Genomic DNA, 26,936 nt, shown 5'->3' with positions numbered 1-26,936 from the left:
GGAGTGAGAGAGAAAGAGAGAGAGGGGGGGGGGGGGGGGGGGGGACCTCAACCTTGTTCGCCTGGGATTAGTTCTTCTTGGACAGACCGCTGTGGACAAAGCAGAAGTGGTCTACGCTGTGTCCAGGCTTGTTGTCCCCGTCTTCACTGCATTGGGATCTACTGTGCTCACAGCGTGGAACCCGGCGTGGAACCCGGCGTGGAACCCGGCAGCGCTGACTGAGTGATGGGGATGCTGGGGCTTTCCTGGGGGGCACTGCTCCGAGCTGCTTGGAGGACAGTGCTGCTCTGTCTCTCAGCATGGGAGCTCGCTGCACAGACAGGAGGGGGACACAAGCCTCTTTACATCTGGCAGACAGGTGAGGTGGGGGCTCGCTGCTCTTTCGCTGCTGGGGCAGGAGACGCTGAGCGGGTTTAACATCCACGACTACGACTCGAATGCAGGAACGTTGGTGTCTCAACGCTCTGACCTGATTTGCATTCTTCATGTTTTACGATTTGATGGATTCCTCGATGGAGTTTTATTCCTCATGCGTCGAGGCTGCTGAGTTGGGACTCGCTGCTCTATGGGGTTGTAACATGTTTACTGCACTCGCCGGGGGTTCGAGGAGGGACGGGTTGTGTTCTGCTGCTGGACTGTATTTGAGAGCAGCTCTCTCTAGAGGTGAGAAACGTGTCCCTGTGGTGATTGGTGACGGCTGGACCCGGGGTGTTGTTACCGTCTGTGCTCCCCACTGCTGCCGTTTAGGGTGGAGCCTTTCACCGCTCATGGGCGGGATGGCACAACACGGATGCATGGTGCAGTGAGCGGCGCAGAGGCTGGAAGGAGGAGCAGGGCTCCTCAGGACAGGAGTGCCCTTTGGCTGCAGACCTCAGCTCGGCCTCTGGGAGTGATTATTGTTATTATCTTTAATATGTAGGATGTAGCAACATAAGATACAGACGGGCTGATTACATGAGAGATGTATCACGCAGGGAACTCTGTAGAACACGGAACTCTGTAGGACACGGAACTCTGTAGAACACGGAACTCTGTAGGACACGGAACTCTGTAGAACACGGAACTCTGTAGGACACGGAACTCTGTAGGACACGGAACTCTGTAGGACACGGAACTCTGTAGGACACGGAACTCTGTAGAACACGGAACTCTGTAGGACACGGAACTCTGTAGGACACGGAACTCTGTAGGACACGGAACTCTGTAGAACACGGAACTCTGTAGGACACGGAACTCTGTAGGACACGGAACTCTGTAGGACACGGAACTCTGTAGGACACGGAACTCTGTAGAACACGGAACTCTGTAGGACACGGAACTCTGTAGGACACGGAACTCTGTAGGACACCTAAAACAGCAATCACATTTAATTTGCACATGCAACTTGCCATATTTGGAAAAAAAATGTTCACAACCAGTAGAAACACTAATAATGTAGGTAGAACAAGGCGGCATGGTTCCAGCATCTCAGGGTTACGGTTAGATCAGGGGGGGGCAAACTTTTTGACTCGCGGGCCACAATAGGTTCTAAAATTTGGCAGAGGGGCCGGACCAAGTACAGATGGATGGAGTATTTGTGTGAGCGAATATAAATGACACATGAAAGCTATAGCATGAAAGGATTTGGCCTTTTACAGGCAGCATTACAGGGAAAAGGTCAAATGAATGATGTTTAATTATAATACAATTATATTTAATGATATAATTTGGACAAGTTTGGCAGGCCGGATTAAAAAGACCAACGGGCCGCATATGGCCCCCGGGCCTGGGTTTGCCCATGCCTGGGTTAGATCATAGCTGAAGCCCCGTATTTATCATTACCTTCCCAGCTGGTCTCAGAGGCTTGCTGCCTGGTTTCCGTCCTCTGCTGTTGCTTTTTGAGGCTTGCTGCCTGGTTTCCATCCTCTGCTGTTGCTTGTTGAGGCTTGCTGCCTGGTTTCCATCCTCTGCTGTTGCTTGTTGAGGCTTGCTGCCTGGTTTCCATCCTTTGCTGTTGCTTTTTGAGGCTTGCTGCCTAGTTTCCACCCTCTGCTGTTGCTTGCTGAGGCTTGCTGCCTGGTTTCCATCCTCTGCTGTTGCTTTTTGAGGCTTGCTGCCTGGTTTCCGTCCTCTGCTGTTGCTTGCTGAGGCTTGCTGCCTGGTTTCCATCCTCAGCTGTTGTTTTTGAGACTTGCTGCCTGGTTTCCATCCTCTGCTGTTACTTTTTGAAGCTTGCTGCCTGGTTTCCATCCTCTGCTGTTGTTTTTTGAGGCTTGCTGCCTGGTTTCCGTCCTCTGCTGTTGCTTGCTGAGGCTTGCTGCCTGGTTTCCATCCTCTGCTGTTGCTTTTTGAGGCTTGCTGCCTGGTTTCCATCCTCTGCTGTTGCTTTTTGAGGCTTGCTGCCTGGTTTCCATCCTCTGCTGTTGCTTTTTGAGGCTTGCTGCCTGGTTTCCATCCTCTGCTGTTGCTTTTTGAGGCTTGCTGCCTGGTTTCCATCCTCTGCTGTTACTTTCTGAGGCTTGCTGCCTGGTTTCCATCCTCTGCTGTTGCTTTTTGAGGTTTGCTGCCTGGTTTCCGTGCTCTGCTGTTGCTTGCTGCCTGGTTTCCTTCCTCTGCTATTGCTTGCTGCCTGGTTTCCGTCCTCTGCTGTTGCTTGCGGCCTGGTTTCCGTCCTCTGCTGTTGCTTGCTGAGGCTTGCTGCCTGTGTTTCTATTGTCTCTGAGCATCATTGTTCGCACCCTGTGCTCAGGCTGCACCTCCCGCTGCGCTCCAGATTAGTGCGAGTGAAACCGGACCGTTAACCTACATCCCGATGTCGTCTTGTCTCCGTGTCGGGGAGGGAGGGGCAGACACAGAAAGGAGTTAAATGCACGAAGTTTTCCAAAGTAGCAATATATTTGTGTTAAATATGAGGATGACACTGTAACCATGGCTACGCTGTAAACACCCGGAGCATTTTACAAACGTTTCATTCCGTTGTTCTGAACTGATCCGGAGACTTTACGGATCCCCAGCGACTTTGTGTTTGTTAAAAACGACTAGCGTTGTGTAACATTTATGATTTAGGCCACAACTAAATGAGATTCCCTCCTTGATCGAGCAGCAGCCGTAACTACGCACTACAAAAACAAACATGGGAGAGGGCGGGACTTCCCCTTCTACTCTGTCCAATCAACGAGCGCCCCTTTCAGCCACGCGACGCTGCTCAGACAGTTCGTTCCGTGAAGAAATCAGTGTGAACGCAGACCTTTCAGCGAATTATAAATGCAGGAATCTGCTCCCAAAGGAACCGAGTCCTCTTGGCGCAGTGGGAACGCACCTAGGTGTCAATAACACCCCCGTGGATGGCAGGCCAGGAGGCATCACGCGCCTACATGTTACGTTCTGCTTCGGTCTGCTCCTGCCCTCTCTCTCCACTATGAGCCTAGGTTCTGTCAAAGGTTTCTGCCTGTTAAAGGAAGTTTTTCCTTACCCCTGTCTCCACAGTTCTTGCTCTTGTGGGTCCAGTTGGGTTCTGTCTTTCCCTGCAGGTCCTTGTGCAGGAGGTTGAGATAACGTTCTGTGGGGATCTCGTGTCAGCAGAGAAGGTGAGCAGGTGACTGAGATGATTGTCAGATAAAAGGACACAAAGGACTTCTAAAACCAGCTCCTGTGACTTACTGGGAAGTGTTGATTTGAATTTGAAGCTGTGATTGGTCGCTTCCGGTCACTGCACCTTTTCTTGAGATGAAAAGGAAAGCATTTTTTGTCTGGTCGAGGCTCTTGTTTGAACTACAGGTCATAGAAGGGATTAGTGATTCTCTGACAACTCTTCAGTGGGCGGCCGGTTAGAATCGGTCAGTCGGGCCTTCAACAGTCCTGAAGGACGGTGTTCGGCGCTGTGTGAACTATCTACTGCAGCGGTCCCCAACCACCGGTACCGGTCCGTGAGGCATTAGTTACCGGGCCGCACAGAAAGAATAACTAATGTATAACATTTCCGTTGTATCGATTATTAGCGTCTAAAAGGTGTTTTATTTTGAAAAACGACCAGATTTTCTCCAACGTAACATTCTGTGAATGTTCATGCTTTACGTGATACGTTACTAAAAACAGACGTGAACTAGTGAAGATTAAATTAAAAAACAAACGTCTTTGGAGAGCTTCTTTGGTAAGGGGAAAGTCCAACTGAGGAAGAGGAGGAGGAAGAAAAGAAAGCTTCTTTTAGCAGACAAACCAGGAGTCAGACTTAAAACACGGTTTATCTCCAGCTGATTAGCTTCGTTAATGAGCAATGAAGGGTTAAAACTGCTTAAGCACAGAGAGACAAGAACCTGGATTAAAAAACAAGAATGTGGAATTTATGAAACAAAAAAACGTGAACATGAAGGACAGAAGTAATTATTGAGAGCACAACTAATGGTGAGTAGAAACTGGTGTAATACTTGTTTACTAGTTATTGCAAGTGTATAATATAAAGTTTATTGGTAAGATTATATTCCTCTTTTTTTATTTAATTACCCCCCCCCGGTCCCGGCAAGAAACCGGTCCGTGGCAGGAAAAAGGTTGGGGACAGCTGATCGACTGGACACCAAGGCCGAGACACTTTCTGCTACAAAGAGACAACAAAGGCTTCTGTCGCGGTGACTCAGGGCAACAAAGGCTGACGGTCGCTGTGTGGCACGGAGCCTGGCGCTTTCAGAGACGCTGAAAGAATGGAAGCCATTTAAGGCTTTGTGGAACACCGTGGCTTCATCCAGTAAAAGCTGGGTTTGGCGGCAGATGCTCACTGCCATGTGGCACACAAAGGAAGGCTTCACCTCAAGTCACATGGTGCCGTCTTTGTTCCTCCCCCACCCCCCAGCCACGCACACACACACACACACTGTTAGCACCACTCCGACTGAAGGTGACCCCTAACCTCGCAGCTATCAATGGTAAACAGGCGGCGGTGATCGGTGCTGAAATCATCATCGAGAACCATTTAAACACTTACTTTAATCACCTCTGGGCAAACTAGGTTTTTACAAATACAATACAAATACTACTGTAGAAAAACATGTGTTTTAAGCTGCACTGTGAAAATGAGGCTTGTGCAGCCTGTTTTATCCAGAATCAGGTGAATGAATTGGTCTCCAAGGCGCTAGCGCCAAGATGTGTTGCTAAGCTCGTTGGTTCTAGCACCAAGATGTGTTCTTAAGCTCGTTTGTGCTAGCTCAAAGATGTGTTGTTAAGCTCGTTGGTGCTAGCTCCAAGATGTGTTGCTAGCTCCAAGATATGTTGCTAAGCTTGTTGGCGCTAGCTCCAAGATGTGTTGCTAGCTCCAAGATATGTTGCTAAGCTTGTTGGCGCTAGCTCCAAGATGTGTTGCTAAGCTCGTTGGTTCTAGCTCAAAGATGTGTTGCTAAGCTCATTGGTGCTAGCTCCAAGATGTGTTGCTAAGCGCGTTGGTGCTAGCTCAAAGATGTGTTGCTAAGCTCGTTGGTGCTAGCTCCAAGATATGTTGCTAAGCTCGTTGGCGCTAGCTCCAGTGTGTTGCTAAGCGAGTTGGTGCTAGCTCAAAGATGTGTTGCTAAGCTCGTTGGTGCTAGCTCCAAGATGTGTTGCTAAGCTCATTGATGCTAGCTCCAAGATGTGTTGCTAAGATCGTTGGTGCTAGCTCCAAGATATGTTGCTAAGCTCGTTGGTGCTAGCACTAAGATATGTTGCTAAGCTCGTTGGCGCTAGCTCCAAGATGTGTTGCTAAGCTCATTGGTTCTAGCTCAAAGATGTATTGCTAAGCTCGTTGGTGCTAGTTCCAAGATATGTTGTTAAGCTCGTTGGCGCTAGCTCAAAGATGTATTGCTAAGCTTGTTGGTGCTAGCTCCAAGATTTGTTGCCAAGATCATTGGTGCTAGCTCCAAGATGTGTTTCTAAGCTCATTGGTGCTACCTCCAAGATGTGTTGCTAAGCTCGTTGGTGCTAGTTCCAAGATATGTTGCAAAGCTCGTTGGCGCTAGCTCAAAGATTTGTTGCCAAGATCATTGGTGCTAGCTCCAAGATGTGTTGCTAAGATCGTTGGTGCTAGTTACAAGATATGTTGCTAAGATTGTTGGTGCTAGTTCCAAGATATGTTGCTAAGCTTGTTGGCGCTAGCTCCAAGATGTGCTGCTAAGATTGTTGGGATATATATATATATATATAAAATAAGAATTGCAATTGAGGTTTTAATTTAGGGTTGGGGGGTTGGATTAGGGGGTTGGGGGGTTTGGATTAGGGGGTTGGGGTTAGGTTTAGGGTTGGGGGGGTTGGATTAGGGAGTTGGGGTTTGGTTTAGGGTTGGGGGGTTTGGATTAGGGGGTTGGGGTTAGGGTTAGGGGGCCGGGGTTAGGTTTAGGGTTGGGGGGTTTGGATTAGGGGGTTGGGGTTAGGTTTAGGGTTGGGGGGTTTGGATTAGGGGGTTGGGGTTAGGTTGGGTGGGTTGGATTAGGGAGTTGGGGTTTGGTTTAGGGTTGGGGGGTTTGGATTAGGGGGTTGGGGTTAGGTTTAGGGTTGGGGTTAGGGGGCCGGGGTTAGGTTTAGGGTTGGGGGGTTGGGGTTAGGTTTAGGTTTAGGGTTGGGGGTTTGGATTAGGGGGTTGGGGTTAGGTTGGGGGGTTGGGGGGGTTGGATTAGGGAGTTGGGGTTTGGTTTAGGGTTGGGGGGTTTGGATTAGGGGGTTGGGGTTAGGTTGGGCGGGTTGGATTAGGGAGTTGGGGTTAGGTTTAGGGTTGGGGTTAGGTTTAGGTTTAGGGTTGGGGGGTTGGATTAGGGGGTTGGGGGGTTTGGATTAGGGGGTTGGGGTTAGGTTTAGGGTTGGGGGGGTTGGATTAGGGAGTTGGGGTTTGGTTTAGGGTTGGGGGGTTTGGATTAGGGGGTTGGGGTTAGGTTTAGGGTTGGGGTTAGGTTGGGGGGTTTGGATTAGGGGGCCGGGGTTAGGTTTAGGGTTGGGGGTTTGGATGAGGGGCTTGGGGTTAGGTTGGGGGGTTTGGATTAGGGGGTTAGGTTTAGGGTTGGGGGGTTTGGATTAGGGGGTTGGGGTTAGGTTGGGGGGTTTGGATTAGGGGGTGAATGAATGAATATATTTATTAGATAGAATGTTAGAGTACAAGTACAGTCACACAGTAGCATGTATTACAGTACAAATGAAGTCAAACATCCTGTCTAAGAGGAGCATTTCAAAAAAGCCCTTTTTACAAATAAAAATAAAACCAATATTCAATAACTCAATTGATGCAACGTAACATTAGAAAAACAAAAATAAAATGATTTTACACCGCCAATGCAAACTAACAATAAATCTAAAATAAATTACACCACTGATGCAAAATGACAATGAATGACAATAAATTACATAAATTACAATAAATTACTAAGGCAATTAATATGTGCAACGTAGGTGGACAAGAAAAAAAAGGGGGGGGGGGGGGGGTGGGGGTTTGATCCGGAGAGAGTCGTGATTACTATCTCCGTTTCTGTCCCCCTAAAAGGTGTATTTTTAGGGCCGTTTTGAAGGAGGCCAAAGAGGTGCATGTTTTGAGGGCAGGAGTCAAACAGTTCCACCCTTAGGGGGCAGTATTGTAAAAAGATGATTTACCCATGTTAGTCCTATAGGAGGGGGTAATCAGGTTGTTGTTTGAGCTCCCTCTAGTGTTGTGGCTGTGGGTGTCACTAAATCTGTGGAGGTGTTTATTCAGGTATGCAGGGATTGAGGGGACTGAGGGCAGAGCTGCATTGACTATTTTAAATGCCAATCCCATTTTGAGTTGTTTAACCCTGTCTTCTACCCTGAGCCATTTTAGGCTAGCAAAATGTCCAGGAAGAAGGTGGGTCATGGGCCCCAGATTGAGGAGTAGCCCAATCAGTTTGTTTTGGGAGGTTTGGAGCCTGGTTTTCAGGGACACTTTGATGTTGGAATACCAGGAGGTGCTAGCATAGTCAAAGAGGGGCTGAACGAGGGCTCCAGCAAGAGTCCGGAGAGCACTTTTGTTGACAAAAGCAGACATTCTGCCCAAAAATCTTGTTCTCTGATTGACTTTTTTGATCACCTTAGTTGCCATACTATCGCCAGACAGGTATTTGTCAAGAACACAGCCCAAATAGGTAATCTCTTCTTTGCTGGAGATTACTGTATTATCGACTGTGACCTTGAAATCATTAACATTTATCTCACGTAGAGAGTGTTTAGACCCAAAAAGAATCGATTTGGTTTTACCAAGGTGTAGTGACAGTTTGTTATCGGTAAGCCAAGTACGGATTCTGGTGACCTCAGAGCTGAGAGCCTCCTCAACCTGCACTTTGTCCTCTCCCGAAATCAGGAGTGCTGAGTCATCAGCAAACAGGAACAATTTGCAGTTACAGGCAGCATTCATGTCGTTAATGTATAGGAGGAACAGTAACGGCCCGAGAATGCTGCCTTGAGGAACCCCACAGCTCACCGGGAGGGACGAGGACAAGGTTTCGTTTATGTCCACCATTTGTTCTCGTCCCTCAAGGTACGATTTCATCCAGTTTGTTGATGTGCTATCAAAACCGATCGCCCCTAGTTTATTCAATAGGATTGAATGGTTAACGGTGTCAAAGGCCTTCTGGAGGTCCAGCATGACCATGCCGCAGTATTTGCCCGAGTCTACTTCACGCTTAATGTAGTCGGTCAGATATATGAGGCACGTGTCAGTGGAGTGGGATGTTCTGAAGCCCGATTGGAATTCAAAGAGCAGGTTATGCTCGGCGAGGTAGCGGTTGATTTGCTCCTGGATTAATCTCTCCATAACCTTTGAGATGGAACAAAGGATGGAAACAGGGCGGTAGTTGCCAGGTTCTAATTTGTTTCCTTTTTTATACAGAGGGATAACCCGCGCCGTCTTGAATTCCTGTGGGACGTGGCACTGATTGATGGATACATTTATCAGATGGGTTACCACGGGGGCGATAGAGACAGCTGCGTCTCTGAGGAACCGGGTGGGTATGTGGTTGAGGCCTGTGGCCTTGTTAGGTTGAAGGGCAATTAGTTTTTTTAGCACATCAACAGTATTTACAGGTGTGAAAGAGAAAGTGTCCTTTTTAGCACCTAGCTTCTCATAGTGAGTTTGGATGTGGTCAGAACCGTACAGACCTGAATGCGGGGGGAGTTTGCTGACCAACAGGGGGCAATAGTGGTGAAAAAGCTGTTAAAACAATTAGCTACCACCAACCTGTCGGTCTGGAGTGAACCACTTGAGTTAATGCAGATAATTCTGGTTTTGGTTTGGAGTCTGTTGCTGCAGCCTAATGGTTTTAGGGCCTCCCACAGTTTTTGGGGGTTGCTTTTGTTTGCCTCAATGTTCTCATTTAGGAAATTCTTTTTGGCATTTTTTATCATTTTGTTAACCACATTGCGTAGTAGGGGTTAGGTTGGGGTTAGGTTTAGGGTTGGGGGGTTCGGGTTAGGGGGTTGGGGGGTTTGGATTAGGGGGTTGGGGTTAGGTTGGGGGGTTTGGATTAGGGAGTTGGGGTTAGGTTGGGGGGTTTGTATTAGGGGGTTGGGTTTAGGGTTGGGGGGTTTGGATTAGGGTTGGGGGGTTCGGGTTAGGTTTAGGGTTGGGGTTAGGTGTAGGGTTGGGGGGTTTGGATTAGGGGGTTGGGGTTAGGTTGGGGGGTTTGGATTAGGGAGTTGGGGTTAGGTTGGGGGGTTTGTATTAGGGGGTTGGGGGGTTTGGATTAGGGTTGGGGGGTTCGGGTTAGGGGGTTGGGGTTAGGTTTAGGGTTGGGGTTAGGTGTAGGGTTGGGGGGTTTGGATTAGGGGGTTGGGGTTAGGTTGGGGGGTTTGTATTAGGGGGTTGGGGTTAGGTTTAGGGTTGGGGGGTTTGGATTAGGGTTGGGGGGTTCGGGTTAGGGGGTTGGGGTTAGGTTTAGGGTTGGGGTTAGGTGTAGGGTTGGGGGGTTTGGATTAGGGGGTTGGGGTTAGGTTGGGGGGTTTGGATGAGGGAGTTGGGGTTAGGTTGGGGGGTTTGTATTCGGGGGTTGGGGGGTTTGGATTAGGGTTGGGGGGTTCGGGTTAGGGGGTTGGGGTTAGGTTTAGGGTTGGGGTTAGGTGTAGGGTTGGGGGGTTTGGATTAAGGGGTTGGGGTTAGGTTGGGGGGTTTGGATTAGGGGGTTGGGGGGTTTGTATTAGGGGGTTGGGGTTAGGTTTAGGGTTGGGGGGTTTGGATTAGGGTTGGATTAGGGTTGGGGGGTTCGGGTTAGGGGGTTGGGGTTAGGTTTAGGGTTGGGGTTAGGTGTAGGGTTGGGGGGTTTGGATTAGGGGGTTGGGGTTAGGTTGGGGTTAGGTTTAGGGTTGGGGGGTTTGGATTTGGGGGTTGGGGTTAGGTTGGGGGTTTTGGATTAGGACGTTGGGGTTTCTCCGTGCATTTCCCTCTAGCTCAGATGTGATAGAAGGAAATCTTTTTTGCGGTACTTATTAAACTTGCTGGCTTTGATTGTGGAATCTTTTTCGTTCGCATTAATACATGACTAACTGTTAAGATCATTATTTATAATTACCATCTCCTTTCCTCGGTCCAGATACGAGGATAAATATATCAAATAAATATATGGGAAACTCCATGTTTCACAGCCAGTCGCTAACACTGCTCATTACAGACCGTACTCTTTACATCACCGTAACCACATACAAATACAAATACATTTACATATACAAATACATAACCCTGGATAATAACGTTTTTTTGATTCTGGAAAGAATCGAGGAGGAACGGTGACTTTTCCCCGGCATCCAGACAAACAGAATACGTCACAAACATTGCATATATTAAAGTGATTAGACTCTTCATTATCCAAAGGACAGTTTCAGCAGAAGTGGAAAGGAGGTGAAGAATCGTGTGCAGGCAGGCTGGAACGGGGGGAGGAAAGTATCAGGTGTGCTCTGTGATAGGACGAAAGGACAGGTCTACAAGACAGTGGTGAGGACAGCCATGATGGACGGCTTAGGGACAGTGGTGAGGACCGCCATGATGGACGGCTCAGAGACAGTGGTGAGGACAGACATGATGGACGGCTTAGGGACAGTGGTGAGGACCGCCATGATGGACGGCTCAGAGACAGTGGTGAGGACAGACATGATGGACGGCTTAGAGACAGTGGTGAGGACAGACATGATGGACGGCTTAGAGACAGTGGTGAGGACAACCATGATGGACGGCTTAGAGACAGTGGTGAGGACAGACATGATGGACGGCTTAGAGACAGTGGTGAGGACGGCCATGATGGACGGCTCAGAGACAGTGGTGAGGACAGCCATGATGGACGGCTCAGAGACAGTGGTGAGGACCGCCATGATGGACGGCTCAGAGACAGTGGTGAGGACCGCCATGATGGACGGATTAGAGACAGTGGTGAGGACAGCCATGATGGACGGCTCAGAGACAGTGGTGAGGACAGACATGATGGACGGCTTAGAGACAGTGGTGAGGACAGCCATGATGGACGGCTCAGAGACAGTGGTGAGGACAGCCATGATGGACGGCTTAGAGACAGTGGTGAGGACAGCCATGATGGACGGCTCAGAGACAGTGGTGAGGACAGACATGATGGACGGCTTAGAGACAGTGGTGAGGACAGCCATGATGGACGGCTTAGAGACAGTGGTGAGGACCGCCATGATGGACGGCTTAGAGACAGTGGTGAGGACAGCCATGATGGACGGCTCAGAGACAGTGGTGAGGACCGCCATGATGGACGGCTCAGAGACAGTGGTGAGGACCGCCATGATGGACGGCTTAGAGACAGTGGTGAGGACAGCCATGATGGACGGCTCAGAGACAGTGGTGAGGACAGACATGATGGACGGCTTAGAGACAGTGGTGAGGACAGACATGATGGACGGCTTAGAGACAGTGGTGAGGACAACCATGATGGACGGCTTAGAGACAGTGGTGAGGACAGACATGATGGACGGCTTAGAGACAGTGGTGAGGACAGCCATGATGGATGGCTTAGAGACAGTGGTGAGGACGGCCATGATGGACGGCTCAGAGACAGTGGTGAGGACAGCCATGATGGACGGCTCAGAGACAGTGGTGAGGACCGCCATGATGGACGGCTCAGAGACAGTGGTGAGGACCGCCATGATGGACGGCTCAGAGACAGTGGTGAGGACAGCCATGATGGACGGATTAGAGACAGTGGTGAGGACAGCCATGATGGACGGCTCAGAGACAGTGGTGAGGACAGACATGATGGACGGCTTAGAGACAGTGGTGAGGACAGCCATGATGGACGGCTCAGAGACAGTGGTGAGGACAGCCATGATGGACGGCTTAGAGACAGTGGTGAGGACAGCCATGATGGACGGCTCAGAGACAGTGGTGAGGACAGACATGATGGACGGCTTAGAGACAGTGGTGAGGACAGCCATGATGGACGGCTCAGAGACAGTGGTGAGGACCGCCATGATGGACGGCTTAGAGACAGTGGTGAGGACAGCCATGATGGACGGCTCAGAGACAGTGGTGAGGACCGCCATGATGGACGGCTCAGAGACAGTGGTGAGGACCGCCATGATGGACGGCTTAGAGACAGTGGTGAGGACCGCCATGATGGACGGCTCAGAGACAGTGGTGAGGACAGCCATGATGGACGGCTCAGAGACAGTGGTGAGGACCGCCATGATGGACGGCTCAGAGACAGTGGTGAGGACTGCCATGATGGACGGCTCAGAGACAGTGGTGAGGACAGCCATGATGGACGGATTAGAGACAGTGGTGAGGACAGCCATGATGGACGGCTCAGAGACAGTGGTGAGGACAGCCATGATGGACGGCTTAGAGACAGTGGTGAGGACAGCCATGATGGACGGCTTAGAGACGTCGGTGAGGACAGCCATGATGGACGGCTTAGAGACGTCGGTGAGGACAGCCATGATGGACGGCTTAGAGACAGTGGTGAGGACAGCCATGATGGATGGCTTAGAGACGTCGGTGAGGACAGCCATGATGGACGGCTTAGAGACAGTGGTGAGGACAGCCATGATGGACGGCTTAGAGACAGTGGTGAGGACAGACATGATGGACGGCTTAGAGACAGTGGTGAGGACAACCATGATGGACGGCTTAGAGACAGTGGTGAGGACAGACATGATGGACGGCTTAGAGACAGTGGTGAGGACCGCCATGATGGACGGCTCAGAGACAGTGGTGAGGACAGCCATGATGGACGGCTCAGAGACAGTGGTGGGGACAGCCATGATGGACGGCTCAGAGACAGTGGTGAGGACCGCCATGATGGACGGCTCAGAGACAGTGGTGAGGACAGCCATGATGGACGGCTTAGAGACAGTGTCTCTGAGGAAAAAACAGGAGGCGCTGTGCTACACCACGGTGAAAACATGGACCCGACAAGATGGACAGAGAAACAGGGTCAGTGGGTTTATTTGTGCTCCTGCTTCACACCTTTCCTCCAGAGTCACAAGAGCAATCTGAGGAAGGAGAGGCAGAGCAGAGTGAGAACCACAGACACTGAACCAGCAACCTGCACTGACTCAGAGTCCGGGGGAGGAGTTAACTCTTGTATTGAGTTTTGATAGGTGCTGGTCTGGTGGATCTGGCATGCGTGAAACCTCCACCAAAGGAGAGAGCGGGCATCTTGGGCCAAATAAGGGCAGCAACCTCCCAACGACCACCAACACCCCCTAACCCTAACCCAGGAATCGAACCGCCAACCTCTCGATCATAGGACGACCCTCTCAACCACCTCCAAAGAACAACCCCCCATCACCAATCAGAGTTATTTTTGATCATTGTGTTCAACATGCTCAATCAGCTGTTGTCCAAAAAACGAGTCTCAGACGCTGACAACTGGTCTGAGCCGCATCCAGTACTGATACCGAGTACCTCATCTCACCTTAGGTCACCTTGTACCTTCATGTTGTACTTCTTCATGCTCTCAGGATTCTTTATTTCTACCATATCCGTAAAACCGGTCACTAAATTAATATTCATGGCATTTATCACGGCACGCTCCTATTGGTTGTGATTGTAAACAATGCAAATGAGCCAAGGAACATAATCCCTCGGGATTGTGCTGGAACTGTTAGTTGTTCTTCCATGCCACTGGGGCCATGATTCTTAGCGGTCTCGACAAGAAAGAAGTTACAGGAAGTGCTATAACAGGAGCGCCCCGTTTCCTGATGGGACTCGTTCCCTATTTAGGCCCGAGCGCCTATCCTAGGCGTAAGGGGCGGGGCTATTGCTTTTGCAACGCAGAAGACGACAAGTTGACGAGCGCAGCTCGTCAACTCTCAGCATCCAACTTTGCCATGCTGTTGAGGACGACCAACACACCCACGCACACACACACCGACACTCAACAGCACACACACACACAGAGTTATCCACGTTGGCTGCAGCAGTACAGGGAGGCTGTGCTGAAGTACACCATTGTGTACTGTTGTAGTTAAGCCCTGTAGAGCAGAGACGAGCAGCCATTCATCCGTCTGAGCGTCTCGGGCATCGTCCCAGTGTTAGCGGTCTATATCCGGATCTTTGGATCTTGCAGAGCTCCACTGCCTTTGGCCTGAAGGCAAACCGCAGCGGAGTCAATCATGGGCTCATCGTCGCAGGCGATGCTGAAGTATCAGCTGTCGGTCAGCCGCAGCAGGAAATGCCACGCCCTATTTTAACGAGCCTCAAAGGGATGTGCTGAGACGGCTGCAGCTTCCATTCCTCTCTGAATGCTACCACAATCGCTGCTGCTACGCATTCCCGCCTCACCGGCTCGTCTTCGTGGGACCACTGGTTTCCAGCGAGGTCTGGACTCATAGAGCAGAACCCGACTGGGCCTGACTGGAAACCACTGCAGCAATGCTCTGGAGCCATCTCACCAGTGACGTGCGGTGAGGTTCATGTCTGGTGAGGCACAGTCAGATTTACTAATCAATGAACCTACAGCTTGTTCATCATTTGATTGGCAACATTTAACGTGTTTTGTTTAAACATTCGTACCAGCATTTTTTACATATTGTCACAAACCTGGCTCATCAGTTTATGACAAAAAGGGGAGACCACACATAATCTGCATATTTACAAAATATTTAATGAAATTATTCAACTCTGCGTATCAGCGTGCGTGCAGCGTTGGATGTGTGTGGATGCGTGTGTGTTGATCAGTTAAAGTTTAACTGATGTTTAACTGTTAAACACATGTTCTGAGACGGGTCTGTGTGTGGGTGAGGGGGGGTGTGTGTGTGTGTCCCTGTCTGTCCGCTGGGACAGGGACACGCTGCTCCCCGACACGGAGCAAGTGAGTGGGTGAGAGAGAAAGAGAGAGAGAGAGAGAGCGCAGACCCACAGATATACGAGCGATATCGGAGGAAAAGCTGTTCTTCATTTGACAGCTTATGTTCTCCAGAACGTTTCAGAACACTCGTTCACATCTAATGGACTCTGTCAGGCCCAGTCCGCCGCGGTTCTGCTCGAATCGGTCCCGCAATTTGACCATGAATACGCGCGGTCGCTGCTCGTGTTTGGAGGCTTCTCGGTAAATTCTTCATGTCGCAATATCCCATCCGAGTCCAGACATCGTCAGAAGTTGAGAAAAGAAGGCAGGAAAAGCAGAAAACACGGGTTCTTGCTTGACGTCCAGACATCCAGACAGCCAGCGCTTCCGTGTTTACAAGCCCGTCTGAACGAGCGGATCAGCTGATGAGTGCGCTGAATCACTCACGGGTCTCCTATGGGCTGAAGGCCGTATTACATGCGGCCTCATTCTGCAGTATTTTAATGCCGCTGAGCACAAGAACACATGACGCACTAATTGTATTATTAAAAATGAAAAAATCATAAAATATATAATGTAATATCACTGATGTTATATTATATCTTATATGATTTTTATATTATTTTTAATAATACAAAAACATGATTTTTATATGATTACAGGTGAGGCTGTGCCTCATCTGCCTCCCCTGACTGCACGTCACTGCATCTCACCATCACAGCAACATCAAATGTTTCAGTTCATTTATCCGTAAAGGTTGCTCTCCGTTCCTGTTCAAGAACATGGTCAGTTTAATTCCACGTTTCTCCTCGTCAGGAAGAGCATCAAGCGGTTTGGCTAAAATGCACCGTGCTAGCCGGCTATCTTACGCCGAGCTAGCCAGCTGTCTGACTGATCGAACGGACTAACGAAAGAAAACCGAAGGTGCAGTTCTGGAGCCTCTGATGGCCACCAGACCAGGTCAGGCCCGGAAAGTTCCGTTCTGCTTCAGGCCTGCTTTGGGACACAAAAGGAAAAGTCACCCAGTTCTCATTTTCAAGAGTATTATGGTTGTGAAGCGTGTGTATCTTCATCATGTTTACCACGTATATCATGATATAAATACACTATTAATGTTCTCAGGCTCCCCATTTGGATCTTAGTCTCTTATGCACAATGAAAAGAACATAGAGATAGAACATGGAGCCACAGACGATGCATTTAGGACAGAATCAGCAGAGCTCACGCCGCGGTCGTCCCCGCCCTCTGTGCGCCCTCCAGAATTATGCACGTCAATATTTAAATGAACCAGATGCTAATTAGAATATATTAATATACCGTGGTCAGAATGGTTTCTTTGATGCCATCCACAAGTCTCAGAGGTGAATCATCTGCCCCCTCATCTGCCCCCTCCCATGGGCGGACGGCATTTCACTGTGAAGTTTCATCGGAAACAAGACCGCTAGGGCCTTTTAGAAATGCTCCTCTTAGACAGGATGTTTGACTGTACTTGTACTGTAATACATGCTACTGTTTGACTGTACTTGTACTGTAATACATGCTACTGTGTGACTGTACTTGTACTCTAACATTCTATCTAATAAATATATTCATCTTCATCATCAACACACAACAAGCACAGCGACAAAGACTCGGACTATGTTTTACATAGTTGTGTGAAGAAGACGGATTACATTTGGTGTATCGATTAATTATCAAGTGCACAGACCGCCACGAGCAACCCCCCCCCCCCACACACACACACACACACACACACCCTAGCACCCTGCTTCATATGTGAGAAACAAACTGGAGCTAAATATATCCCTGGCTGAGATCTCACTAAATCCATGGTGGGTTAATCAACACCTCCTCCATCCATGCACCTCCGCCCAAGCCTCCACCAAGCTCCCACCCTCACCCCCTGAAAGCCCCGCCCAGTGAGGAGTCACTTCCTCATCCTCGTTCAGACGCTCCATCATTAGCCCTGAATGTTGCTAACAGTCAGGCTGTGGACGTGTTCTTCTTCTTCTTCTTCATTCACGCTGTCCTTTTTCCTGCAGGAAGCGTGGGCATGCTTTCAGGAGAGGATGTTGAGCTCGAGTTGCTTTGATGTTCTGACAGCTTATTTTCCCTGAACATGTTTGGTGGCTGCTACAACTAGCCTGAGTTGCTAACAGACAACATGATTGAAAACCTTTTGCTGATCCTGCAGAGATCCCATTGGCAGGTTTCATCTATTCCCCGCTTCATGTATCCTACACAACGGGTTGCTTGGCAGCGGCAGGCGCACAAGAAGTAGTTCCTGACTCAAATCAACTCGGCGTGGGCTTACCCCCACCATTAGGAATCGCTTTACAGAAGTGGGTTCAGGAAGGGAACTCTGCATTCACATGGAGAGCACAGCTGGTGCTGGTTCCTCGAGTTCAGGTGTTTAGCTGAGGAGCAAGCAGAAGGGATTCAAATATTTCTGACGCGCCCGGATTGGACCCACCAACCTGTCGATCATCGGAGGACCCGCCCAGCCACCTGCGCTTGGCAGCGCTTCAGAGTGGACTCTGCCTCTCACCCGTGTAAAGCTGGGATAGATGCCAGGGAAGATGGATGAATATATACACCCCGTGTACTCTTCCTATAGTTTTACAGTGATTGAGGTATCAGTAAAGCCAACCCGCGGTGCTGAACAGAGGACAGCTCTCTTTTGATGTGCTTCTAACTTCTTCAGCTGAGTTGAGACCAGACGTCTCTGAGCAGCTGTCAGCGTCTTGCATGTCCCACTGGGCATATGTATATACATAAATGTGTATATATACTGCATGTCCCACTGGGCATATGTATATACATAAATGTGTATATATACTGCATGTCCCACTGGGCATATGTATATACATAAATGTGTATATATACTGCATGTCCCACTGGGCATATGTATATACATAAATGTGTATATATACTGCATGTCCCACTGGGCATATGTATATACATAAATGTGTATATATACTGCATGTCCCACTGGGCATATGTATATACATAAATGTGTATATATACTACATGTCCCACTGGGCATATGTATATACATAAATGTGTATATATACTACATGTCCCACTGGGCATATGTATATACATAAATGTGTATATATACACTCCATGTCCCACTGGGCATATGTATATACATAAATGTGTATATATACACTACATGTCCCACTGGGCATATGTATATACATAAATGTGTATATATACTACATGTCCCACTGGGCATATGTATGTACATAAATGTGGATATATACTACATGTCCCACTGGGCATATGTGTTTACATAAATGTGTATATATACTACATATCCCACTGGGCATATGTATATACATAAATGTGTATATATACTGCATGTCCCACTGGGCATATGTATATACATAAATGTGTATATATACTGCATGTCCCACTGGGAATATGTATATACATAAATGTGTATATATACTGCATGTCCCACTGGGCATATCTATGTACATAAATGTGTATATATACTGCATGTCCCACTGGGCATATGTATATACATAAATGTGTATATATACTGCATGTCCCACTGGGAATATGTATATACATAAATGTGTATATATACTGCATGTCCCACTGGGCATATGTATATACATAAATGTGTACATATACTGCATGTCCCACTGGGCATATGTATAAATGTGTATATATACTACATGTCCCACTGGGAATATGTATATACATAAATGTGTGTATATATATTACATGTCCCACTGGGAATATGTATATACATAAATGTGTGTATATATATTACATGTCCCACTGGGCATATGTATATACATAAATGTGTGTATATATATTACATGTCCCACTGGGAATATGTATATACATAAATGTGTGTATATATATTACATGTCCCACTGGGCATATGTATATACATAAATGTGTGTATATATATTACATGTCCCACTGGGCATCAAGGTCCAAGGTTAAAGGTTACTTTATTTGTACCCGGAGGTAGATTTGATTTGCTGTGAGATGAGATAAAACATAAAACATCCTGTTTGTATTCAAACCAGCAAACATGCATACAAAACTTATACAACCGGTATAAGTGTTTAAATAACATTTCATCAGCCCCAGTAACCAAGATATCATAAAAAGGATTGCTAACCAACAATAATAAACAATAACAACAACACAAGATTAAGACTATGATTAAAATTAAACCTGATAAAAAGAAGAAGGATTAAAATACATGAGGAACTGCAGACTAACGCTTATTCAGAAGACTCACCGCAGTCGGAACGAAACTATTTTTGTCCCATCATGATAGTTCAAAAAAGGAGTGATAAAACACCGTCACAATAGTTCAGTAAAGGAGTGATAAAACACCATCATGATAGTTCAATAAAGGAGTGATAAAACATCGTCATGATAGTTCAATAAAGGAGTGATAAAACACCGTCATGATAGTTCAATAAAGGAGTGATAAAACACCATCATGATAGTTCAAAAAAGGAGTGATAAAACACCGTCACGATAGTTCAGTAAAGGAGTGATAAAACACCATCATGATAGTTCAATAAAGGAGTGATAAAACATCGTCATGATAGTTCAATAAAGGAGTGATAAAACACCGTCATGATAGTTCAATAAAGGAGTGATAAAACACCATCATGATAGTTCAATAAAGGAGTGATAAAACATCATCACGATAGTTCAATAAAGGAGTGATAAAACATCGTCATGATAGTTCAGTAAAGGAGTGATAAAACATTGTCACGATAGTTCAGTAAAGGAGTGATAAAACATCGTCACGATAGTTCAGTAAAGGAGTGATAAAACATCGTCACGATAGTTCAGTAAAGGAGTGATAAAACACCATCATGATAGTTCAATAAAGGAGTGATAAAACACCATCATGATAGTTCAATAAAGGAGTGATAAAACACCGTCACAATAGTTCAGTAAAGGAGTGATAAAACACCATCATGATAGTTCAATAAAGGAGTGATAAAACATCGTCATGATAGTTCAATAAAGGAGTGATAAAACACCGTCATGATAGTTCAATAAAGGAGTGATAAAACACCATCATGATAGTTCAATAAAGGAGTGATAAAACATCATCACGATAGTTCAATAAAGGAGTGATAAAACATTGTCATGATAGTTCAGTAAAGGAGTGATAAAACATCACAATAGTTCAATAAAGGAGTGATAAAACACCGTCATGATAGTTCAGTAAAGGAGTGATAAAACATCGTCATGATAGTTCAGTAAAGGAGTGATAAAACATCACAATAGTTCAATAAAGGAGTGATAAAACACCGTCATGAAAGTTCAATAAAGGAGTGATAAAACACCGTCATGATAGTTCAATGAAGGAGTGATAAAACACCGTCACGATAGTTCAATAAAGGAGTGATAAAACATCATCACGATAGTTCAATAAAGGAGTGATAAAACACCGTCACAATAGTTCAATAAAGGAGTGATAAAACACCGTCATGATAGTTCAATGAAGGAGTGATAAAACACCGTCACGATAGTTCAATAAAGGAGTGATAAAACACCGTCACAATAGTTCAATAAAGGAGTGATAAAACACCGTCATGATAGTTCAATGAAGGAGTGATAAAACACCGTCACGATAGTTCAATAAAGGAGTGATAAAACATCGTCATGATCGTTCAGTAAAGGAGTGATAAAACACCGTCATGATAGTTCAATAAAGGAGTGATAAAACACCGTCATGATAGTTCAATAAAGGAGTGATAAAACACCGTCACGATAGTTCAGTAAAGGAGTGATAAAACACCGTCACGATAGTTCAGTAAAGGAATGATAAAACACCGTCATGATAGTTCAATAAAGGAGTGATAAAACACCGTCATGATAGTTCAATAAAGGAGTGATAAAACACCGTCACGATAGTTCAGTAAAGGAGTGATAAAACACCGTCATGATAGTTCAATAAAGGAGTGATAAAACACCATCATGATAGTTCAATAAAGGAGTGATAAAACACCGTCACGATAGTTCAATAAAGGAGTGATAAAACATCGTCATGATAGTTCAGTAAAGGAGTGATAAAACACCGTCATGATAGATCAAAAGCTGTTGCGTCAAAGGTAGCCGGGGTGAACTTCAGCAGTCTGGATAAAGTTTTTCAGCTTCACCTGCTGAAGAAAGTGAAGTCAATTTGCAGGGACAAAAATGAATCGTGACTAAAAGCTGCTTCCATCGGGGGTTCGACTGGCACTGGCCCCGGACACTAAAAACAGATACAAGTTCTCCTTTGTCCCACTCTCCATCAGAGCCTTGAATGCCACAGAAAGGAGGTGAGCCTGCCTGCGTTTATGTATGGATGTAACCTGTTTGCATGTTTGCACTGTTTTTATCGTGTATACTATGCACCTTCACAACGATGCTGCTCTTAACTCTTGTCTTACATGTCCCTTAAATGTTGTAGAAAGTGTGTGGAACTGCTGTAAACCAAATTGCCCTCCGAGGGACAAATCAATAAAAGTGAAGTGAAGTGAAGTGATAGCACGGTGGCACGGTGGCACGGTGACACATGGTGGAACATGGTGGAACATGGTAGCACGGTATCACATGGTGGAACATGGTAGCACGGTGTCCCATGGTGTCACATGGTGGAACATGGTGGAACATGGTAGCACGGTGGCACATGATGTCACATGGTGGAACATGGTAGCACGGTATCACATGATGGAACATGGTAGCACGGTGGCACATGGTGTTACATGGTGGAACATGGTAGCATGGTATCACATGATGGAACATGGTGGCACGGTGGCACATGGTGGAACATGGTAGCACGGTGACACATGGTGTCACATGGTGTCACATGGTGGAACATGGTAGCATGGTATCACATGATGGAACATGGTGGCACGGTGGCACATGGTGGAACATGGTAGCACATGGTGGAACATGGTAGCACGGTGACACATGGTGTCACATGGTGGAACATGGTAGCATGGTGGCACATTCTGGAACATGGTAGCACGGTGTCACATGATGGAACATGGTAGCACGGTGGCACATGGTGGAACATGGTAGCACGGTATCACATGGTGAAACATGGTAGCACGGTGGCATGTTTACACATGGTGGAACATGGTAACATGGTGGCACATGGCTGAACATGGTAGCACGGTGGCACATGGTAGATTGGTGGCACATGGTTGAACATGGTAGCATGGTGGAACATGGTAGCACGGTATCACATGGTGGCACATGGTAGCCCGGTATCACATGGTGGAACATGGTAGCACGGTGGCACATGGTGGAACATGGTAGCACGGTGGCACATGGTGTCACATGGTGGAACATTGTAGCACGGTGACACATGGTGGAACATGGTAGCACGGTGGCACATGGTGGAACATGATAGGACAGTGGCAGATGGTAGTGTAGGGAATTTCCGTATTTAGATGGGATTCCACAACGTAATTACATGCCGACACCACTAGGAATGCACAACATTTAGTTTGTTGTTGTAATGACTGATTTCAATTGAACGCATCACAACAGTGACATCACACAACACAGATAAACATGGGCTTAGATTGGCTGGGGCGGAACCCCCACCTTGAGGGGGACAGACTCATGGACATAGAAAGACATGGACGCGGAGAGCGGCCCTTTGTTCGGACCTGAGACACACACACGAAACAGGATCGAACCTCAGCGCTGATATCCGAACTAATTGTACTGATCTGTTAATTATATAAATGTCTTCATCTTAACCCACATTCTCCTCATTGAATACGCACCCACTAAGGAGAACAAGAACCGGAAGAGGGTTTGGTAAAACCCTACAGAATCATGGTGGAACATGATAGCTTTCTATTCTATGCTATTCTATTCTATTCTATTCTATTCTAGCATGGTGGCACATGGTTGAACATGGTAGAACGGTGTCACATGGTGGAACATGATAGGACAGTGGCAGATGGTAGCATGGTGGAACATGGTGGAGCATGGCAGCACATGGTGGAACATGGGAGCACGGTGGCATGTTTACACATGGTGGAACATGGTAGCACGGTGACACATGGTGTCACATGGTGGAACATGGTAGCATGGTGGCACATTCTGGAACATGGTAGCACGGTGTCACATGATGGAACATGGTAGCACGGTGGCACATGGTGGCACATGGTGGAACATGGTAGCACGGTGGCACATGGTGGAACATTGTAGCACGGTGACACATGGTGGAACATGGTAGCACGGTGGCACATGGTGGAACATGGTGGAACATGGTAGCATGGTGGCACATTCTGGAACATGGTAGCACGGTGTCACATGATGGAACATGGTAGCACGGTGGCACATGGTGACACATGGTGGAACATGGTAGCACGGTGGCACATGGTGGAACATGGTAGCACGGTATCACATGGTGAAACATGGTAGCACGGTGGCATGTTTACACATGGTGGAACATGGTAACATGGTGGCACATGGCTGAACATGGTAGCACGGTGGCACATGGTAGATTGGTGGCACATGGTTGAACATGGTAGCATGGTGGAACATGGTAGCACGGTATCACATGGTGGAACATGGTAGCACGGTGGCACATGGTGGCACATGGTAGCACGGTGGCACATGGTGGAACATGGTAGCACGGTGGCACATGGTAGCACGGTGGCACATGGTAGCACGGTGGCACATGGTGGAACATGGTAGCACGGTGGCACATGGTGGCACATGGTAGCACGGTATCACATGGTGGAACATGGTAGCACGGTGGCACATGGTGTCACATGGTGGAACATGGTAGCACGGTATCACATGGTGGAACATGGTAGCACGGTATCACATGGTGGAACATGGTAGCCCGGTGGCACATGGTGGCACATGGTAGCCCGGTATCACATGGTGGAACATGGTAGCACGGTGGCACATGGTGGAACATGGTAGCACGGTGGCACATGGTGTCACATGGTGGAACATTGTAGCACGGTGACACATGGTGGAACATGGTAGCACGGTGGCACATGGTGGAACATGATAGGACAGTGGCAGATGGTAGTGTAGGGAATTTCCGTATTTAGATGGGATTCCACAACGTAATTACATGCCGACACCACTAGGAACGCACAACATTTAGTTTGTTGTTGTAATGACTGATTTCAATTGAACGCATCACAACAGTGACATCACACAACACAGATAAACATGGGCTTAGATTGGCTGGGGCGGAACCCCCACCTTGAGGGGGACAGACTCATGGACATAGAAAGACATGGACGCGGAGAGCGGCCCTTTGTTCGGACCTGAGACACACACACGAAACAGGATCGAACCTCAGCGCTGATATCCGAACTAATTGTACTGATCTGTTAATTATATAAATGTCTTCATCTTAACCCACATTCTCCTCATTGAATACGCACCCACTAAGGAGAACAAGAACCGGAAGAGGGTTTGGTAAAACCCTACAGAATCATGGTGGAACATGATAGCTTTCTATTCTATGCTATTCTATTCTATTCTATTCTATTCTAGCATGGTGGCACATGGTTGAACATGGTAGAACGGTGTCACATGGTGGAACATGATAGGACAGTGGCAGATGGTAGCATGGTGGAACATGGTGGAGCATGGCAGCACATGGTGGAACATGGGAGCACGGTGGCATGTTTACACATGGTGGAACATGGGAGCACGGTGACACATGGTGTCACATGGTGGAACATGGTAGCATGGTGGCACATTCTGGAACATGGTAGCACGGTGTCACATGATGGAACATGGTAGCACGGTGGCACATGGTGGCACATGGTGGAACATGGTAGCACGGTGGCACATGGTGGAACATTGTAGCACGGTGACACATGGTGGAACATGGTAGCACGGTGGCACATGGTGGAACATGGTGGAACATGGTAGCATGGTGGCACATTCTGGAACATGGTAGCACGGTGTCACATGATGGAACATGGTAGCACGGTGGCACATGGTGACACATGGTGGAACATGGTAGCACGGTGGCACATGGTGGAACATGGTAGCACGGTATCACATGGTGAAACATGGTAGCACGGTGGCATGTTTACACATGGTGGAACATGGTAACATGGTGGCACATGGCTGAACATGGTAGCACGGTGGCACATGGTAGATTGGTGGCACATGGTTGAACATGGTAGCATGGTGGAACATGGTAGCACGGTATCACATGGTGGAACATGGTAGCACGGTGGCACATGGTGGCACATGGTAGCACGGTGGCACATGGTGGAACATGGTAGCACGGTGGCACATGGTAGCACGGTGGCACATGGTAGCACGGTGGCACATGGTGGAACATGGTAGCACGGTGGCACATGGTGGCACATGGTAGCACGGTATCACATGGTGGAACATGGTAGCACGGTGGCACATGGTGTCACATGGTGGAACATGGTAGCACGGTATCACATGGTGGAACATGGTAGCACGGTATCACATGGTGGAACATGGTAGCCCGGTGGCACATGGTGGCACATGGTAGCCCGGTATCACATGGTGGAACATGGTAGCACGGTGGCACATGGTGGAACATGGTAGCACGGTGGCACATGGTGTCACATGGTGGAACATTGTAGCACGGTGACACATGGTGGAACATGGTAGCACGGTGGCACATGGTGGAACATGATAGGACAGTGGCAGATGGTAGTGTAGGGAATTTCCGTATTTAGATGGGATTCCACAACGTAATTACATGCCGACACCACTAGGAACGCACAACATTTAGTTTGTTGTTGTAATGACTGATTTCAATTGAACGCATCACAACAGTGACATCACACAACACAGATAAACATGGGCTTAGATTGGCTGGGGCGGAACCCCCACCTTGAGGGGGACAGACTCATGGACATAGAAAGACATGGACGCGGAGAGCGGCCCTTTGTTCGGACCTGAGACACACACACGAAACAGGATCGAACCTCAGAATCATGATACAGAATCATGGTGGAACATGATAGCTTTCTATTCTATGCTATTCTATTCTATTCTATTCTATTCTAGCATGGTGGCACATGGTTGAACATGGTAGAACGGTGTCACATGGTGGAACATGATAGGACAGTGGCAGATGGTAGCATGGTGGAACATGGTGGAGCATGGCAGCACATGGTGGAACATGGGAGCACGGTGGCATGTTTACACATGGTGGAACATGGTAGCACGGTGTCACATGGTATCACATGGTGGAACATGGTGGAACATGGTAGCACGGTATCACATGGTGGAACATGGTAGCACGGTGGCACATGATGTCACATGGTGGAACATGGTAGCACGGTATCACATGATGGAACATGGTAGCACGGTGGCACATGGTGTTACATGGTGGAACATGGTAGCATGGTATCACATGATGGAACATGGTGGCACGGTGGCACATGGTGGAACATGGTAGCACATGGTGGAACATGGTAGCACGGTGACACATGGTGTCACATGGTGGAACATGGTAGCATGGTGGCACATTCTGGAATATGGTAGCACGGTGTCACATGATGGAACATGGTAGCACGGTGGCACATGGTGACACATGGTGGAACATGGTAGCACGGTGGCACATGGTGGAACATGGTAGCACGGTATCACATGGTGAAACATGGTAGCACGGTGGCATGTTTACACATGGTGGAACCATGTTGTTGTAATGACTGATTTCAATTGAACGCATCACAACAG

The 26,936-nt window shown here is 47.7% G+C and overlaps 1 protein-coding gene across 1 annotated transcript in view; it reads left to right on the top strand.

Moving 5' to 3' along the window:
- The first annotated feature begins 225 nt into the window (after positions 1 to 225).
- thsd7aa (thrombospondin, type I, domain containing 7Aa) overlaps positions 226 to 26,936 on the top strand; it is a 139,649-nt gene continuing 112,938 nt past the window's right edge. The window contains exon 1 of the mRNA XM_068746976.1: positions 226 to 358. Within this exon, the coding sequence (XP_068603077.1) occupies positions 226 to 358 (133 nt within the window). The remainder of the gene's footprint in view (positions 359 to 26,936) is intronic.

The sequence above is a fragment of the Brachionichthys hirsutus genome, chromosome 13 (genome assembly GCF_040956055.1).
Source record: "Brachionichthys hirsutus isolate HB-005 chromosome 13, CSIRO-AGI_Bhir_v1, whole genome shotgun sequence".
NCBI classification, from domain to species: domain Eukaryota; kingdom Metazoa; phylum Chordata; class Actinopteri; order Lophiiformes; family Brachionichthyidae; genus Brachionichthys; species Brachionichthys hirsutus.
Note: the sequence above shows the minus strand (reverse complement) of the source record. Positions and strands in the feature narration are given on the sequence as shown.